This window comes from Propithecus coquereli, unplaced genomic scaffold, assembly GCF_000956105.1.
Source record: "Propithecus coquereli isolate 6110/MARCELLA unplaced genomic scaffold, Pcoq_1.0 Scaffold104, whole genome shotgun sequence".
Classification (NCBI taxonomy): domain Eukaryota; kingdom Metazoa; phylum Chordata; class Mammalia; order Primates; family Indriidae; genus Propithecus; species Propithecus coquereli.
The window spans coordinates 7466186-7486458 of NW_012134303.1; the positions used below are offsets into that span (position 1 = coordinate 7466186).

At 35.0% G+C, this 20273-nt stretch overlaps 1 protein-coding gene across 4 annotated transcripts in view; it reads right to left on the reverse strand.

Annotated features, from left to right (window-relative positions):
• The window catches only part of CHRDL1 (chordin-like 1), a 114276-nt gene extending 94546 nt beyond the window's left edge, over window positions 1-19730 (reverse strand). For 3 of the 4 annotated variants that reach the window (XM_012644861.1, XM_012644853.1, XM_012644846.1), the window contains exon 1: window positions 19625-19718. In XM_012644861.1, the coding sequence (XP_012500315.1) occupies window positions 19625-19718 (94 nt within the window). Of the gene's footprint in view, window positions 1-19624 lie in introns of all 4 variants that reach the window. The other variant, XM_012644837.1, reaches the window with a different exon arrangement.
• Between the last annotated feature and the right edge of the window lie 543 nt (window positions 19731-20273).

Genomic DNA, 20273 nt, shown 5'->3' on the forward strand with positions numbered 1-20273 from the left:
ATTGAGTCAGGGTATTTGGGGTATCTATCACCTCAGGCATTTATCATTTCTTTGTATTAGGAACATTCCAATCCCACCATTTTAGTTATTTTAAAGTACACCCTAATGTATTGTGGATTATAGTCACTTGGTGTGCTATCAAATATCGTTCATTGTATCTAACTACATTTTTGCACTCATTAACCATCCCCGCTATATCCCCCATGCCCCCACTACCCTTCCAGCCTTTTGGATCCATTTTTAATTATTATTTTGTGAAAGGTTTAAGGGAGTATAGATGATTTTTGTTTGCATGTGAATGTCCAGTTGTTCCAGCACCATTGTTGAAAAGACTGTCCTTTTTCCAATTTATTGGCTTTGCTCCTTTTGTCAAAGATGAGTTGACTATATTTGTGTTGGTCTATTTCTGGGATCCTTATTATGTTCTATTGATCCCATTTGTCTAATCTGTCACCAAGCCACACTGTCTTCATTACTGTAGCTTTACAACAAGTCTTGAAGTTGAGTACTGTCAGTACTCTGACTTTGATGTTCTTCAATATTGTGTTGTCTATTCTGGTTTGCCATTTCATATAAACTTTAGAATCAATTTGTTGATTTCCACAAAGTAACTTGCTGGAATTTTGACCATTCTTGTATTGAATCTAGAGATCCAGTTGGGAAGAACTGACATATTGACAATATGAAGTCTTCCTATACACAAACATGAAATATCTTTCTATTTATTTGATTTCTTTCCTAAGAGTTTTGTAGTTTGCCTCATAAGGACCTTGTGCACATTTTGTTAGATTTATATCTAAGTATTTCATTTATTGGTACTAGTGTAAATGTTATTGTGTTAATTTTAAAATCCAATTATTCATTGCTGGTATACAGGAAAGCAATTGACTTTTGTATGTTAACCTTGTATCCTTCAACCTTGCTATAATTGCTTATCAATTTCAGGAGTTTTTTGTCATTGTTGTCGATTGAAATTTTCTACATGGGCAGTCATGTCATCTGCAAACAAAAGTAGTTTCATTTCTTCCTTCCCAATCTGTAGACCCATTATTTACATTTCCCATCTTATTGCATTAGCTAGAACTTACAGTACAATGCTGAATAGGATTGGTGAGAGTGAATATCAATACCTTTTTCCTGATCTCAGTGGAAAAGCATCCAGTTTCTCACTACTAAGTATGATGCTAGCTTGTAGGTTCTTTGCAGATGTCCTTTATCAAGTTAAGGAAGTTCCCCTCTATTTCTCATTTTCTGGATAGTGTTGGATTTTATCAAATGCTTTTTCTGCATCTATTCATATGTTCATGTGATTTTTTTTCTTTAGGCTGTTGATGTGCTAGATTACCTTAATTGATTTTTGGATACTGAAACAGACTTGCCTACCTGGAATAAATCCCACTTGGTTGTGGTGTATAATTATTTTCACATATTGTTGGATTAAATTTGTTAATATTTTCTGGGGGACTTTTGCATCTATGTTCATTAGACGTAATGGTCTGTAGTTTTCCTGTAATGTCTTTGTCAGGTTTTGGTATTAGGGTAATACTGGCTTCATAAAATGAGGTAGGTTGTGTTCCTTCTGCTTCTATTTCCTGGAACAGATTGTAGAGAATTGGTATACTTTCTTCATTAAACATTTAGTAGAATTCACCAGTAAACCCATCTGGGACTGGTGCTTTCTTTTTTGGAAGGTATTATTTAGTAATTCAATTTCTTTAATAGATATAGGCTATTCAGATTATCTATTTTTGTGTGTTTGGGTGGGTTGTGTTTTACAAGGAGTTGGTCCATTTTACCTAAGTTATCAAAGTTGTGGACATAGAGTTGTTCATAATATTACTTTGTTATCCTTTTAAAGTCAATGATATCAGTAATGATGGCCTTTCAGTTCTAATATTATTAATTTGTGTCCTCTCTTTTTTTCTTAATTAACCTGGTTAGAAGTTTATCAATTTATTATTTATTGTTTACTATTTATCTTTTCAAAGAACTAGCTATTGGTTTCATTGATTTTCTCTACTGTTTCCCTGCTTTCACTTTCATTGATTTCTGCTCTCATTTTTAAAAATTTATTTTCTATTGCTTATTTTGGATTTGATTTGCTCTTCTTTTTTCTAGTTTCCTCAGGTGCAAGTCTAGATTATTGACTTTAAATCTTTCTTTTTTAAATATATTAATTCCAATTCTATAAATTTCCCTCTAAGTACTGCACTTGCTGCATCCCACAAATTTTGATAAGTGGTATGTTCATTTTCATTTAGTTCAAAATATTTTTAAATTTCTCTTGATACTGCTTCTTTGACCCATGTGCTATTTAGAAATATTTTGGAATTCTATATCTATCTTTCTGTTATTGATTTCTAGTTTTTTTATTTATTCATTTCAGGATATTATGGGGGTACAAACATGTTGGTTACATGTATGACTTTGCCACACCCAAACCATGATTTGAGGCATGCCTTTTCCCCCCTACAATGCTCACCATGTCCATCAGTTGTGAGTTTACCCACCCCCAACCCCTTAATCCTGGAGAATATTACTACCGTGTGAGCACCATAGTGTTGATCAGTCAGTGCCAATTTCATGGCGAGTACATGTGGAGCCTATTCTTCCGTTCTTGTGATACCTCACTTAGGAGGATGGTTTCTAGTTTAATTCCAGTGTGGTGTGAGAGCACCACTTACATCTGTTAAGGTGTGTTTTATGACCCAGAATATAGTCTATTTTGGTGAATGTTTCATGTGAGCTTTAGAAGAATGTTTATTCTACTGCTGAGGACTGGAGTATTCTATAAATGTCAATTATATCCAGTTAACTGGTGGTTAAAATGAACTATTACTGAATTTCTTACTGAATTTCTGCCTGCTGGATCTATTAATTACTAATAGAAGGGTGTAGAAGTCTCCAACTATAATAGCTTGTCTATTTCTCCTAGCATTTCTATCAGTTTTTGTCTCATGTATTTTGATGCTTTGTTAGGTGCGTACACATTAAAGGCTGTTATGTCTTCTTGGAGAATTGAACCCTTTGTTACTATGTAATGCTCCCAATTTATCCCTGATAATTTTTCTTGTCTTGAAGTCTTCTTTGTCTGAAATTAATATAGCAACTCCAGCTTTCTCTGGATTAGTGCTAGCACAATGTATCTTTCTCCATCCTTTTACTTTTAATCCATCTGTGTCTTTATATTTAAAGCGGGTTTCACTTAGCATAATGTCCTCTAAGTCCATCCATATTATGGCAAATGGTAGGATCTCTTCCTTTTCTTAAAGGCTAAATAATGTTCCATTGTATATTGATACATTATGCTAAGTAAAATAAGCCAGACACAGAAAGAAAAATATTATATGATCCTACTTATATGTGGCATTAAAAAAATACAGGTCAAATACACAGAGATAGAGAATAGAACACGGGTTACCAGATTCAGGGTTTGGGGAGAGGAAATGGGGAGATGTAGATTAAAGGATACAATGTAGCAGATATGTACGTATAATAGGGTAAACAAGTCTAAAGATTGAATGTGCAACATGAGGACTATAGTTAATAATGGTGTATTTTATTCAGAATTTTTGCTAAATGAGTAGATTATAGCAGATCAATTGAACAATTTGTCTCTCAGGTGTATTCAATTGTCCCTGGATATTTGTACTAAAACATACTAAAACCAAAAGTCAAAACATCATATCAGTTAACAGGGTATTGTTCTGATATATGCAGTAAAAGGGAATTGAAAACATTACTTCCAAAATACAACTCACTGATTTGTAAGTAATGACCACCAAGCTACATCAGATGCAGTTGAAAGTAATGCTTGCCTATGTTGTGACAGAAATTGTAGATAGTGACCATAGTACGGGCTGAAATTTCAGTCTCTGTGACTTCTATAGACCATAGGAATAGAAGACAAAGCCACATTTTCAGGGAAACATTGGATTTTGTGGAAAAAGATCCCTTTCAAAGGGAGACCCATGACGATTGGCAATTGTGGTGAACACATTTTTACAAATAGCTGTCTTTGCACTGGTGTCATACCATCCATTGTAAGGGATGGTGACATGAAGAAAATTCAGGAGTCATGGATAACAAATTACGCTGCTCTGAGATGTCAATGGCTGGTAGCTTTGAAGCACTGACAATAATAGGCAGCTGTGAGCCTTGAAATAAATGTCTATCCATTAGGAGAAGGGAAATGAGAATTTTCTCAAAAATAAAACCACTAAAATTTTTTTTCTAATTTTACCTGCAGGGGTTGATCAAAATTGAGGAATATTACCCAGCATGACTGAGGAATTTGACTCACTGGGACAAATTGTTCAATTGATCTGATTATAGCTACTCTTGTGGATAAGATATTAATAATAAATGTTAATTTGTTTCTCTATAGTAACCATTTCAGTATATATGTATCTCATTAATGTCATGTTGTATACCTTAAATATACATGATCAAATTTATTAAAAATATTTTTAAAAAAAATATCATGGGTTTCTTGTAGACAACATATAGTTGGTTTTTTAATCCAATCTGACAATCTCTGCCTTTTAGTTGGTTTATATAGACAATTCACGTTTAAACTGATTATTAATTAGTTGGATTAATATTGACCTTATTTGCAACTATTTTCTATTCATTGCACTTCTTTTTTATTACTTTTTTTGGTCTTCCACTCTTTTTCTGTCTTCTCAGGTTTTAACTGAATATTTTATATTATTACATTTCCTCTCTTAGCATATCAATTATACTTCTTTTAAGAAAGTTTTTATTGGCTGCCCTAGAGTTTGCAATATATGTTTATAACTAATCTAAGACCACTTTTAAACAACACTATACCACTTCACATGTAGCGTAAGTATCTTCTAACAGAGTGTTCCCAGTTCTTCACTCCCATTCCTTACTACATCGCTGTCACTCATTTCACTTTTCCACAAGCTATAACCACCTAATATATCATTGCTATTATTATTTTGAACAAACTGTTCTCTATTATATCCATTAAGAAAAAAGATTTTGTTTTACCTTTACTTATTACTTCTCTAATGTTCTTCCTTTCTTTATGTAGATCCAAGTTTCTGACCTATGTCATTTTCTTTCTTTCTGAAGAATTTTTGTTAACATATCTTGCAAGATAGGTCTACTGGTGGCAAATTCTCTCAGTTTTGTTTGTTTGAGAAAGTCTTTATTTCTCATTTACTTTTGAAAGATAAATTCCCTGGATATAGAATTCTAGATTGGTAGTTTTTTTACTTTCAACAACTTAAGTCTTTCACTTCCTCCTTTCTCTGCTTGCAGTTTCTGAAGAGAAATCTGATGCAGCTGTAAATTGTAGGAGGAGGGGGATTATTCTGTAATTCTATAATTAGCTCTCACTCAGTCTTTTTTATTAAGCCAACTTTTTAGAGGAGTTTTAGGTTCACAGCAAAATTAAGAAGGTGCAGAGATTTCCATATACCCTCTACCACCCCAAACGCATAGTGTCTCCAGTTATCAATATCCCCCACCAGAGTGGTACATTTGTTTCCACTGATGAACCTGCATTGACACATCATTATCACCCAAAGTCCTCAGTTTACATTATGGCTTATTCTTGCTATGGTACATTTTATGGATTTGGATAAATATATAATGATATGTATCCACCATTATAGTATCATACAGAGTAATTTTACTGTCCTAAAAATCCTTTGCGTTCTACCTATTCATTCCTCTCCTCCCGCTAAGCCCTGTCAGCCACCGATCTTTTTACTGTCTCTATAGTTTTGCTGTTTCTGGAATGTCATATAGTTGGAATCGTACAGCATGTGGCCTTTTCAGATAGGCTTCTTTCACTTGGTAATATGCATGTAAGTTTTGTCCATGTCTTCTCATGGCTTGATGGCTCATTATTTTTAGCACTGAAAAATATTCAACTTCCTGGATTTACCAAAGTTTATTTATCCATTCATCTACTGAAGGGCATCTTGGTTACTTCCAAATTTTGGCAGCTATGAATAAAGCTGCTATAAACATCCATGTGCAGGTTTTTGTGTGGACATAAGTTTTCAACTTTTGGGGGTGAATACCAAGGGGTGTAGTTGCTGGCTTATATGGTAAAAGTATGTTTAGTTTTGTAGGAAATTGCCAGTCATCCAAAGAACTGTACCATTTTGCATTCCTATCAGCAGTGAGTGAGAGTTCCTGTTGCTCCACATCCTCACCAACATTTGGTGTTGTCAGTGTTATAGATTTTGGCAAGTCTAACAGGTGTGTAGTAGTATCTCACTGTTGTTTTAGTTTGCATTTCCCTGATGACATATGATATGCAGTATTTTTCACGTTTATTTGCCATTTGCATATCTTCTTTGCTGAGGTGTCCGTTAAGGTCTTTGGCTCATTTTTTAATTGGGTTGTTGTGTTCTTATTGTTGAGTTTTAAGAGTTCTTTGTATATTTGGGATAGTAGTCCTTTATCAGATATGTCTTTTTGGCAAAAATTCGCCAGTCTGTTACTTGTCTTTTCATTTTTTGACAGTGACTTTTGCACAGCGGAAACTTTTTAATTTTAATGAGGTCCAGTTTATCAATTCTTTGTTTCATGGATAGCATCTCTGGTGATGTATCTAAAAAGTCATCGCCAATAATGAATGCTGGCAAGGATGTGGAGAAAGGAGAACCCTTGTACATGGTTGGTAGGAATGTAAATTAGTGCAAACTATGGAGTACAGTATGGAGGGTCCTCAAAAAACTACAACTGGAACAACCATATGACCCAGCAATCCCACTGCTGGGTATATATCCAAAGGAGGGGAATTCAGTATGTCAAAAAGATGTCTGCACTCTCGTGTTTATTATAGCACTACTCACAGTAGCCAAGATTTGGAATCAACCTGAGTGTCCATCAACAGACGAATAGATAAAGAAATTGTGTTATGTATACACAATGGAATATTATATAGCCCCCAAAAGAATGAAATCCTGCCGTTTGCAACAACATGGATGGAACTGGAGAACATTTTATGTTAAGTGAAATAAGCCAAGCACAGTAAGACAAATCTCACATGCTCTCACCCATGTGTGGGAGCTAAATATTAAAAACAATTGATCTCGTGGAGACAGAGAGTAGAATGATGGTTACCAGAGGCTGCGAAGGGTAGCGGGGAGGGGGTATAAAGTGGGGATGGCCAATGGGTGCAAAAATATAGTTAGATAATTAGATAGAATGAACAATATTGGACAGCACAACGAAGTGACTATAATGAATAAGTTAGGGTATACTTTAAAATAACTAAAATAGTGGAATTGGAATGTTTCCAACACAAAGTAATAATGGGGTTGGGAACTTGAGGCCTCAAGGCCACACGTGGCCCTCCGTATCCCCAAGTGCAGCCGCTTGACCAAATCCAAACTTCACAGAACAAATTCCTTTATTAAAAGGGTTAATTTTGATTAATCCACATTACATGCCTGTATTAAAACATTGTATGTGCCCTATAAAGATATACAACTATTATGTACCATAATAATTGAAAATAAAAAATCATTGCCAAACCCAAGGTTACCTAGATTTTCTCCTATGTTATCTTCTAAGAGTTTCATAGTTTTGCATTTAACATTTAGGTCTGTGATCCATATTGAGTAGCTTTTAGTATAGGGTGTAAGGTCTACATCTAGAGTTATTTATTTATTTATTTATTTTGGATGTGGATGTCCAGTTGTTCCAGCACCATTTATTGAAAAGACTATCTTTTCTCCATTGGATTGCTTTGCAGTTGATGATGTCTGTGTGGGTCTACATCTGGGCTCTCTATTATGTTCTATTGATCCATTTGTCTATTCTTTTGCCAATATCACACAGTCTTAATTACTGTAGCTTAATAGTAAGTCTTAAAGTTAGATAGTATCAGTCCTCTCTGACTTTGATCTTCTTTATTATTGTCTATTCTGGGTCTTTTGTTTTTCCATATAAACTTTAGAGTCAGTTTGTTGATATACACAAAATAAGTTGCTAGTATTTTTACTGGTATTATATTGAATCTATAAATTGAGTTGGGGAAAACTGACACTTTGACAATACTGTCTTTCTATCCATGAATATAGACTATCTCTCCATTTTATTTAGTTATTTGATTTCTTTCACCAAAGTTTTGTAGCTTTCATCATTTAGCTCTTGTACATATTTTTTTGGATTTATACCTAAGTGTTTTGGTTTTGGCTATGCTAATGTAAATGGTATTTTATTTTTTATTTCAAATTCCACTTGTTCATTGCTGATATATAGGAAAGCAATTGTCTTTTGTACATTAATCTTGTATCATTCCACCTTGCTTATTAATTATAGGAATGTTTTTTGTCATTGTTGTGATTCTTTGAGGTTTCCTACACAATCATGTCTGCAAACAAAAGTAGTTTTATTTCTTCCTTCTCAATCTGTATACTTTTTTCCCATTTCCCATCTTATTGCATCTATTGTAGATTTTCAGTTCATTCAGCTTTTTTCTTGTGACAACAGGATCTATAAATAAATCTATTTATATAGATTGAGCTCTTTCCAGTCTTTTTTCCATGCATTATGTGTATAAAGGTTTTATTACAAAATTAACAACTTATAGTATACACATCTTATAAACTACATTATAAAAATAACATATCAGAACATTGCTGTGCCATTAAATATTTTCCCCATACCTCATGTCTGGTGACATAATTCTACACCAATATACAGCTGAACCATAATTTATTAACTAATCCCCTATTTGGGGATATTAGATTATTCTCTTTTCTTTCTGTTAAAAAATCCATGAGAAGCATCCTTGCATATAAACCTCTGTGCGCAACACTAGTTATTTTTTCAATGTAAGTTCTTATAAGTACAATTCTTGGGTCAAAGGTTTCAAATGCTTTCAAATTCTTGATCTATATTGCCAAACTGCCTTCCAGAAAGGCTGAACCCATTAGCAGTGGGTGATAATGCCTAGCAATGGATATTTCAATTATTTAAAAATTTGCCAATTTGGTGGGGGAAATGGAACCAATCTTTCTTTCCTTTTTATCAATAAGTGAATATATATTCATTTTTAGTAACCATTTTATTTCCCCTTTTATGATATTGCCATTATTGTTAACATTGTTATATTAATCTATATTTCTGGACAAAGAGTAGGTGCTCAAAACCATTTATTAACTGAAAGAATATAAAAAATACTTTTTAGGCAGAACTTGTGTTTTTCAGCCAAGTCTTAGCAATACAATTTTCTTGGCATAGACACAAATTAAACTTCTGCTCTATATATTTAAGGATATTCAAGGATAGGATAAGAAATACTTAAAATATTTTAATAATCTCAGCATCTTTAACTGATGAGAGATGACCATGAATTTCCCAAGACTAACATCTAAATGAGGCGTCTTTCGCTACCTTCCACATGTTGGTGAGAGGAGAGTGATTGTTTCTGTACAACAAATTTATAGTCTTATTGACAAACACTTAAGTGATTTGTATTTCACATATACAACTTATTTCAACATTTCAGAAAGAATCTGAGTATACACTTGTAAGAAAATCCATGAAGGTGGCTCCTTCAAATGGCATTATTAAGCTAGCATAAATAGTCATATGGGTCTGGGGCCACTAATACTTGAATGGAAGTAAGCTAGAAGTTATTTTGTAGATTTAATTCCACACTGCAAAGTAAGATAGAACCTGTGTATTATGTGTTTGGTTCTGGGTTATTTTTCTTGCTTGAATTAGCTCAACAGAGGTTGACATCATATTTATCTATTTAAAATATGAAGTCAAATGAGCTTTTGCTATCAGCTATGTGTTCTGCGTGGTTGAATGACTTACCCCTTTCTTACTCGATGAGGAAGAAATGGGATAATAAAAAATAAATACCTCTGAAAGACTAAGCAAGTACTAAAATAAAACGAGCTATCGAAATGTGGGTTTCAACTGCATTTACACATTTTTAAAACTCTCATCCAAACTGTTAAAAATTCTAACTTGCAGGAAAGTCTATTTCCAAAGGTACAGTTTACATTGATGCAACAAGGAAGGTATTCTTTACATATCACTTTCAAGTAAGTTGCTATCTCTTCTCTAAAGTATCTTTAAGATAGATTATTTCACCGACACTGTTAAACGGATTACTTCGATATATCTGAGCTCACAGTTATTCATGAAAACCACAGATAACCCAAGTCACTGATTTCAGCCAATAGATTCCAGTTCCCCCAAATTCAGCCTCTAAGGAGTATTGTTAGACAAAGTGTGAAAGCTGAGTGATCTGAATTTTCCTACCCCAAATTTGACTTAAAGGCTAGGAGGTAGATGATAAGTGCAAAAAGCAGACAGGAAACCAGGTCCTGGAAAAATGTGGAGCCAGGTGAGAATGGTGATAACAATAATATTAATAACAACAACTAATATTTTTTGAGCACTTCCTATGAGCCAGGCTCTGTTCTAAGGGTTTTACATATACAAATTCACTAAATTCTCACAACAGCCCAATATAGGTCCCATTATTAGCTCTATTTTACAAATGAAGAATCTAAGGCACAGAGAGGTTTGGTAACTTGTCCAACTTGACATGACTAATCAAGGTATGGATGTGGATTCAAATCTATGTAGTCTGATTTTCAAACTGAGGACTACAACCTTAACAGAATTCTACCTGGCCTGCCATGTAGTTGGTAAAGTGCAGGTCACCCACTTTTAGAACTTGGAAATTAAAGGGCTTCAATGCATTCTTGCCTAACCTTTTCTCAAATTACCCTTCCACTCTACCTTCAAAACACAACTTTGAGTACCTTTTGAAGAACCAGTCTTATTTGTAATGAAGTCAAGTAATACTCAAGACCGACTATATAAGATGGTACAGCTGGCAGAAACTTTATTTTGCATTTTTGTATTTATATCAGTGACACAGCACAATGTATAAAATAGTGCCCATGGTCTCAAGGGCTTTGAAATCTTATTGGGAAGATGAGATTACCTCAGCTAAAAGCTATTTTCATTCTCTTTGAACCTAACAGCACTTTTCTCATATGCTCACATGACATTTATCCCACATACCAGTATCTTCCAAACTATGCTTTTTGAGGATGCAAGTATTGTACTCAAACACTAACTGCTAATAGAAACCTGATCTACAATGCAAACTTAACGGTATTTCCTCAAGTGCATTGGCCTTATTATCTCAGCAGCATGAGATTTGGCCAATTATTCCTCAGACAGAAATCCACAACTCCTAGAAGGAAAAACTTCAGGAACCGAAGGCAAATAAGGAGTTAAACAGGAATGCCATTGGTGCTATTAAACAATGCTTCTGCAGTTATTCACATTGATACTTTTTAAAGCACATCACAAAAGAAAGTACCATAATCTTTAAGAAATGTTTTAGCATGGTTGTCCAAGATTGAATGGTTAGCACAATTATACTGATTTCACTATGAACACATTGGAGAATGATCAATTTTCAGAAATTATTAATATGATAAAGTCAATTTCAGCATATTCTTATAAGTTTAACTTTTAAAAAGATTTTGGCATTACCTAGGAGATAATTTAATGAGTTACACGTATAATCAACTACACCTAAAGTCCTAGTATATCATCTTGGACAAGAAAAACAAATGAGTTGATTTTATTGAAACAAATATGCCTCACTACCTTCCAGGAGATATAAGCAAAAAAAGTAAGGTAATCACTTGCCAATAACTGAGAGATACCAGCTGTAGAATGAGTGACTTAGTACTAACTAATGGTATCTGAGAGTAGAATTTGGTCTCAAAGGAATTCCAACTAACAAGTGAGATGGACCTTCAACCTGCATCATCATAGCTATTTTTCAAATGGTTCAGCTGGCCCTAATTAGAGATGGCAATTCCTGCTACGTTAGGGGCCCCTGTTAATAGGAACAATGATGACAAAAAATAAGCAACAACAGAGATGTGCCACTATGCCATCAATGTTTTGCCCAATCATTACTGCTGAGCTCCCAGGATTAGGTCGAAAGGTCAATAACTTCATCATCAGTCCAAAAATCAAGAAAACATTCCCATGAACTGTTTTCGATAAGAGCTATTACTGTAGACACATCACCATGTCAGTATTACAATAATATTTATTCTATTATAACACATACAGTCAGTGGAAAGGGAGAGATGAATCTTTGCTGCTCATTATATGAGTGGACACATCAAGTAAACAAATTCCTTTTTAATTATTTATTTCTTAAAAAGGCTACTAGAACAGTGAAGAAAAAATAAAGGCATAAGTACTTCTCTTCTGTCATTCATCAAACTCGAAGCAGAATGTAGGAAGGGTAAGATATAATAGTTAAGGAAAAAAGTCTCTTATTTCTGTGGCTATTGTGTTTCCTATAGTTGAAGACTGTCAGATTTCCTCAGGACTTTAAGACTTCATTTCCAGGCTGTGGAAATGAAGTGAAAAAGGAAAGTCAGGAAGAAGCCAAATTCTCCATCCTGTGTGTACAGCTTATTCTTTCATGCAGGATTTATCTTATTCCTACTAGCTGGATCATTTGCCAAAAATTAATTCAACTTAATATATATTGAGTATCCTATTCACAGCATGGCCCTCCCACTATTTTCCTTGTGGCTATTTCACTTTTCTACTAGCAGGTGGGTAAACTCGATGAGAAGAAAAGAGTCTATAGTTCAAAGAGGTTTGACAGTCAAGCAAGGTGACACCATTGGCTAAGAACTGGAGATTTTCCATGAAATTTCAATTTATTGTGCCCTTCTATCTTCCATTAGCATGGATAACTGGGAGTTAATAGTACTCTCATTAGTCTTTACGATGAGGCCATGGGGAGATGCTTTTACAGAAATGCTGCTCTGCTCGTGAAACCTGACCTGAACATTTTTTTGTGGCTAAAACCATCTCTTCCATGTCATATGGCTTAGGACTTTGGGCAAAAATCAAAACTCTTGTTCAAAAAAACAAATTGTTCTTCCTATCAGCACCTGAGCTGTGCAAGTCTCTGTTAAAGGAGACTTTTTGTTTGGTCAGGAATACTTTCTTTCTGTTTGGTCAAGAATACAAGTTGGGCTCTTGAGCAGAATCAAATTTGCATTCCCTGTAACTGATATCTAAAGCACCCAGCTTTCACTTCAGACAACGTGAGATATATCTTGACTACAGGTGTATTTTAGAGACTCCAATTGTGAACTGACATAATAAACCCTGATCCAAATTGGTTACAAGACAGTGCTTTAATTTTGTAAAATAATATGTTTGCATAGCTGAGCTCAGAAAAAAAGACTAGAAGTATCTACATCAATTAACTATGGTTATCCATAAATGTTGAGATTACTGCTGATTTTTGCTTTCCTTATACTTTTATGTAGCTTCTGAATGTTTAACAACTTTTTGAATTTCTATTTTAAAATTATAAAGAAATCATGTGAATATAAAGCTTGCTTAGGGCATCTGGTAGTTGACTATCCAGTCTAGTAGACATATTAAACACCTATATGTTTAACATTTCTATGTTCTATCTTCCAATTAACTTAGATCATTCAAAGGTAAAGTTCCTGGACCACGTTTCCTTACCAATTACAGAAAGAACTTCATTGAATTATATTTTAATATTTGCTCTCTTCCTTTACAGAGGCTCAATAAAGAAATGCCGAACAGACAATGCTTCTTTCTTCTATGAAACCAAAGTTACAGATGGTCTTCTTGTGCCACCCAGAATGTGCTTTATTCAGTCATCCCATGATCAATACTGCTTGAGTGAGTAAGAGGTGGGAATAATCTCTGTAGATGAAACTGTAAATTTTCTCTTGCCAACAAACCCAAAGTTTCTCTTTTTATCCTTTCAAGAAGCATAAGCCTAACTTAGAGTCCAAATGATATAATCTACTAAACCAGATGTTAAAGACATCTACTCTTTCTACTTTCTTCAGATGGCATCTATTTTATTTCATCGTTAAAAACATTACCTTGCACCTATACTTTCATCTTCATGTACCTAATCTTTCTAGAAACATATAAGCTATAAATCTTAAGCGAATAAAATATTCTTTGCAATGACCTGTGACAATATTAAAAGTCCTGGTGGTTTGCTCCAAGTACACAAAGCCAGGGCCTTGGTTTCCCTTGTCCCACCTCCTTTGTTCCTAGTTTGTTGTTCTTTAGTTTTCTGTCCAGAAAGCAAGAATTCTTCTCAATTTGTACGTAGAGAATCTTTTAACTTCAAAGAATATGAATGACTCAACCAATACCACACAGCAAACAACAGAAGACTGACCAGAAACCAGGTCTTTTGACTTTAAGCATAGTCTTCTTTCCGTTAAACTTTGAGGACATTCCAATCCTACTGAGAAGTCAGGGAACTAACTCTAAGAAGCATGGACATAAAGGCACATATTTTTAACCTTCCTCACTACTTTCCTTCAGCTTAGCTAATTCAGGTTCCTGAATAATTTTAGTTCTAGTCTCAGTCTTTTAATTCCCAAATAGTACACTGCCTCTCTTAGGAATTCCAGTTACAAAGTTCTTTATTTATTCACTTGGATCATCTCTTTTGTATTAAGTAGCTGTCATGTATAAAGGACTGGGCTTCTATTCAAGAGAATGAACTGGCTTCCTCAGAGAATTGTCAGAGGCAAACTGGTATAGGGAACAGAACACTGAATTTGGAGATCTGGGTTTTAGTTTTGGTTCTGGCTGGGACTTGCTATCTTTGCACAAAGTCACTTGACCACATTGTGTTTCAAGTTTCTCATCTACGATTAAGGGGATAATACCATTTGGTTTGTAAGAGAGTTGCTCTAATAGTTATTAAAAGTTTACTATATGCCAGCCTCTGTGCAAGGCACTTGGTATACACAATCTCGTTTATTCTTCAAATGATCATGTTGATGCTCGTTATGCTATTATTTTTCCCATAGTACTAATAAGAAAACTAAAGCTAGAGGGGTTAAGTAGCATTCCCAAGGTACGTAAGTTAAGTCATGGAGCTCAGGGTTGGATCTAGGCTAACTCCAGAGCCTCCATGCCACAACCCACTGTCCCCTCCCCAAAATAAAAAATAATTAAGAATGCCCTTTGAAAACCATTAAGCTATCTAATTTTAAGGTGTGCTTCCTTTCTTCTACTTCTGCCTACTTAAACTTGTAAGACATGAACAGGTCTACTCTTTTGCTTGCTTCTTTCTATTGTTCAATAATCACCTCAAATGTCCAAGTGAGAATCTGGAGGAAAAAACTCATGCCTTCCTGGCTGGCTTTCACAATAGACAGAGAGGTTCTGGGTAGGCTCCATAAGGCCATGCTTCACATGTCTCAAACTTTCTAAGTATCTTCTCTCTTCCCTTTAATCTTTTGGTGGTATCTTCCTAAGAAGTCCAGAGGCCCACTTTCAGCCACATTTGAATGGTGAAAGCTTTTCTTCTGAGGAGAAAAATGAGTGAGAATCTAGTCCCTTGAAGATCCAGTTAACTCACCTTATAAAGAAGGAAAGGACTCCATGAAATACATGAATAATTTCTCTCCAGAACCTTTGCCAGACTTGGCATAGAGTGGTCCATTAGAAATACATAATTGAATATTCTTAACAACTCAATTCTTCAACCTCACTTTGATCAATAGTTCATTACCTAAGTTAGATCTGCCAAAAGGGGCAAACTCGTCAGCCCATTTGTCCCATATTTGCATGAATATTATGCTGTGAATGTTACGCTCCTTTGAACTTCAAAAGAGTTTCCTGGCCTCATTGACTACAACTTTAACAACAGAGCATAATGGAGTTACAGAAAGACCTTTTCCCAGCTAAAGACCTCAAACCTTGCTGATGCTGGATGGTAACAAACTTTTATATAAGCAACAAATGGCTCATTCATCCATTGCAATGCACTATCAGTATTTTTTTGGCTTCCTGAGCCTGTCTTCCCTCTTGTGAGAGCAACTGTAACTATGCCTAATTAGCTACCAACAAGTGGCAGCACCCAACTTCACCATTCCTTGGGAAAAAAAAAAAAAAAGCTTTCCACACCTCTTGAGATTTCTACACCAATTGAGTGAGCATCTTTGAGCATAACAGCATCAATCCTCATTCCACTTGATGTCCCAAACAGGAGAACAAACAGGCTACAGAGCACCCTCCTAGAGTTTTATATTCTAACCAGTCTCTGAAAGATCAAAAACTTTGGCTTCCTTTGGTAAAATGGCATTAGGCAGCAAGGAGAGATGTGAAGATTTATTATGCCTACACTTACATGTTTTCCAAGTGGTTTCTTTTTTAATTAAAAAAAATCCTCTCTTTTTTCTTCATCTACTCCCATACCAACCCATCTTTAGAATTGGACAGTAAAAATATAGGAAATGATATGTCTTTATACTTTAAAGAGCTTTTACCCTATTGTAAAAGTAATACTTGCTAATTGGGGAAACTTTGGAATAGACAGACACACAAAGGTGAACAAAAATGATATTTATAAACCTACCACTCAGAGATTTTAAAAAAATTAGTTCCCTATTGCATACCATACATGAATATAAATTTCAGATGGAATAGAGAACCTTGGGCAAAAGCCCAAATTATGGCAGCAATAAAAGAAAACATAGAATATAAGGTGGGAGAGATCTTCCTAGGAATAAGAAATCCAGAAGCCATATAGGAAATGAATGACAGATCTGACTACATAAAATTTTAAAACTTCTATATGGGAAAATAAAATTTAAACAAGGTTTAAAACAAATGGCAGACAGAAAATCATATTTGAAACACAAGAGGTTAACAAATAAGCTTTTACAAACCAATAAGACTAACAATACAACTGAAAAATAGGCAATTCACTGAAGAAATATTATTAAACTAAAAAGTAATTGAAAAGATATTCCAGTAATAGGAAAATATCAAAGCAAAACTAAAATATGATTTTCCCAATTAAACTGGCCCCAAAATACAAAAATTAATAATGCTCTTGATGAAGGAATTAGAAATGGACACTCATACACAGATAGTGGGAGTAAAAGTTAATACAACTTATTTCAAGGTCAATCTGGCAGTTCTTAACCAAGATTAAAACTGAACATAGACTTTGACTAACAATTCCTCAAAAAGACTTGCATAAATGCTTAAAGGTGTTCATTAATGCCTTACTTGTAATAGCAAAAATTGTAAGTAACCTCAATATCTACAAATAGAGATTAGTTAAATAAATCATCGCACACATGCGATTTGATTAGAAAGAATACGGCACTATTATATTGCAATGTTCTGATATAGAAGGATGTCCTAGACACATTGTTGAATAAAAGCAAATTACAGAAAAATGTATATAATAACCCATTTTTGTAAAAGAAAAAAACCCTACAGACAAGTATGTATGATTTTATAACACAAAAAAAAGAGTTTGAAAGAACACATAGCAAACCATTAATGATGGTTATCCCTGGAGAGTGGAATGGAGTTAAGTGGCACATGTTCTTTATTGAAACTCAGATGTTTTCATATTATCTTGTATAATGAGTATATATATTAATTTTGTAATTTAAGAAAGTTACAAATATGTTAACATAAGCATTTTCCAGGGCCACCAAATTTAAATAAAGTGTTTTTAATGGTAGCATGATATCATATAACTTAGATCATTTTTGTAACCATTTCCCTATGGATTGACATTTCTACTGCTTCTAACTGCTCACTGTTAGAGTTGCAATATCAATCTCGGTGCATGCATGTTGTGTGTGTGTGTGCATGTGCACGTGTGCCTGTGTATCAAGGCAATATACATAGGACATATGCTTTGAGGTTTCTCCTTTAGCAAAAACGACTTTGCACATCTTCAAACATCTTAGAGATAGTTAGGTTGAGTGTGGCCATATAGGATGATGCTCAGTGGCTCATTCAGAAAATGACCATCACCTTAGCCTCATCATCTAACAATACACCTGAAACACTAGACCACAACTTGTGCCCTAGGCCGTCCATTACATAATTACTTTGGGATCAGCTAAGTATCAAAAGGGTTTGGGACAAATTCATAGGGATAAGGAAATGTTACAAAGTAGTAGTTTTTAGTCTGTAAATGTTTTTTTAAGTTGCAGCTGTCTTAGGTTTATCAATTAATCTCTAAGTTTCATGGACAATATCCTTCAATTCTTCATAAATATGGAAGACTTCCCAGAAAAGAAGGTCTTCTGAGAGTTACAAGCTTCCCCTGTGAGGCCGTCAGTAGCAGGCCATAAGGGAAGTTTTTTTCTAAGAGAGGAGGACTTTTAAGCCCAGCTGGTTGGGAGCTGAGCTGAGAATGGATGAACGTTTCTGTCACATCCACTTAAATCAAGGAGGGCTTCTGGGAGAGGAGGGTTCTGAGATGAACTATATACAAATGGAAAAAAGGAGGCAGTTAAGGGATACAAGAGGAGAAGTTGATCCAAGCTTCCTCACTGAGACTGTGCCCTGCTAAACTTCCTTTTGTATCCCAATCATACTAGATATCACCATAGATTGTTCATGCTTAAAAGGTTAATCGAAAGCACTATTTCTCACAGGAAAAAGACTAAGTTTACTATGAAATTCATAGTGGGACAGAAACACACTTAAGGATGGAATCGGCTTGGCACTGTTCTCCTTGTCAACAAGACTTCTGCCTGATCTATTTAACTTATGCTGATAAAGGAGATAAATGTTTAAGTGATGGGCTTCGGATGCTGCTTCAGCTCCTACCAAGAATATTTTCAAAGCTCCTTCTCATGAATAAGTTCAGTGGAGCAGAGAATGCCCCTTTTGGACCAATTCCACTTTGTGCTTCTTTTGATGCAGCCAAAAAGAGGAACTAGAGCTAAGGCTTTTCCTTCAAATTTAGAGCAAGTGTTCATCTCAGAGGTGGCTGCACGTGGCTCAAAAAAGGTAAGGTCTACACTGTGCAAAGACAGCAGAAAGCTCTTAACAAGAACGGAGATGTCGATGGTTACTCATAAATCTCCCAAATGTGGCAGCAAGGAGGGTTAATTATCTCCTCCCCACCCCCCTTCCTGCCACTCTCTGCTTTCTCCAATGTGTTAGCCCATCACACGGATCGCTGACTTTCTAGAAATATTCCCTGGCTTTGCGGGACGTTCTTTTCAATAAATGGCATCCAATTTGCTAACGGTCCCTGGAATCTCAATTTCCTCAAAGGATTTTTAATCTGAATCCAGTTCATGTAAAGGTTTCCTCCTCGTTTTTCAACATAAGGGAATAGGCAGAGCCTGCTTTACTTTTTCTTCGTTTTTTCTTTTCTGTGTCATTCTTTTCATAAACTGAAAACCTTTGCTGAAGAGTCTGAAATTTGGGAAAAAATCCAGCTCATCTGTCAGATATTTCCAGAGTTACGTAAAATGGAATGAGATTTGTATAGTTTAGAACAGGAAAGGGAAAATAGGCTAACGTGTCATGTGTTCTATGAGATGAAAACTATATGATAATCAGAGAAACAGTCCCAAATTTAGTTGGCCCAATTCAAAGCTCTCATTCTTTTATCAACTCATGCATAAACCAGTAACATTCACTTTCTTCTCTTAGAATAATGGCATGGCCACATTTGGGCTAAATCACAATCCCTACAGATTATAACCACATTTTCAAATAAATTATAAGAAAGTATATTATTTTTTAAAGACAAGACACTTACGTTTTACTTGCTCTGTTTTGCTTCCTTCTAGGAAAAGAAAGAACAACAAGGAAAAGACGTATTTCATGCCTCCCATTTTCCACTTTTTTCTCATGTGGGCCACTGCAAAAGGCAACTCAGAACCTTCAAGGCCCGGTGGACTCAAGCTGTTGGGAAGAAAGCAGAAAAAAGATGTAACACAGAATCCTCTAAAACTAATAGAGATCATTCAAACTTACGCTTCTAACTTGCTAGAAAAAAATGCGGGAGAATTTACATAAGCGCAAGTATTGTTTGCCGGCGGCGGCGTAAGATAAAGGACTTGCCTCTCCAGTCTTGGGAAGACTGTGGGAGAAAATTCAAGCTGAATGAGCATGCATTCCTATCCAATGCTGATGCTAAATCCTTACAGGCAAGTCATAGGAAAATAAAAATAAATTTTGAAATCCTCCTTTCTAAGGGAATTAAAGTTGATTTCTCAAGAGATTTTCTTTGGGAGAAAAGGGAAACGGGAATTTGCAAAATGGCTATTTTGGCAAACAAGGTAAAAGTAATAGGCACAAGACCCAGCAATTTCTGAAATGAATGTTAACTAATCTTAGCTTCGAAACTACTGTTATCATTAATCCTTCAGGGATGAAGTACAAATTGATCAAAATTTCTCCTGTGT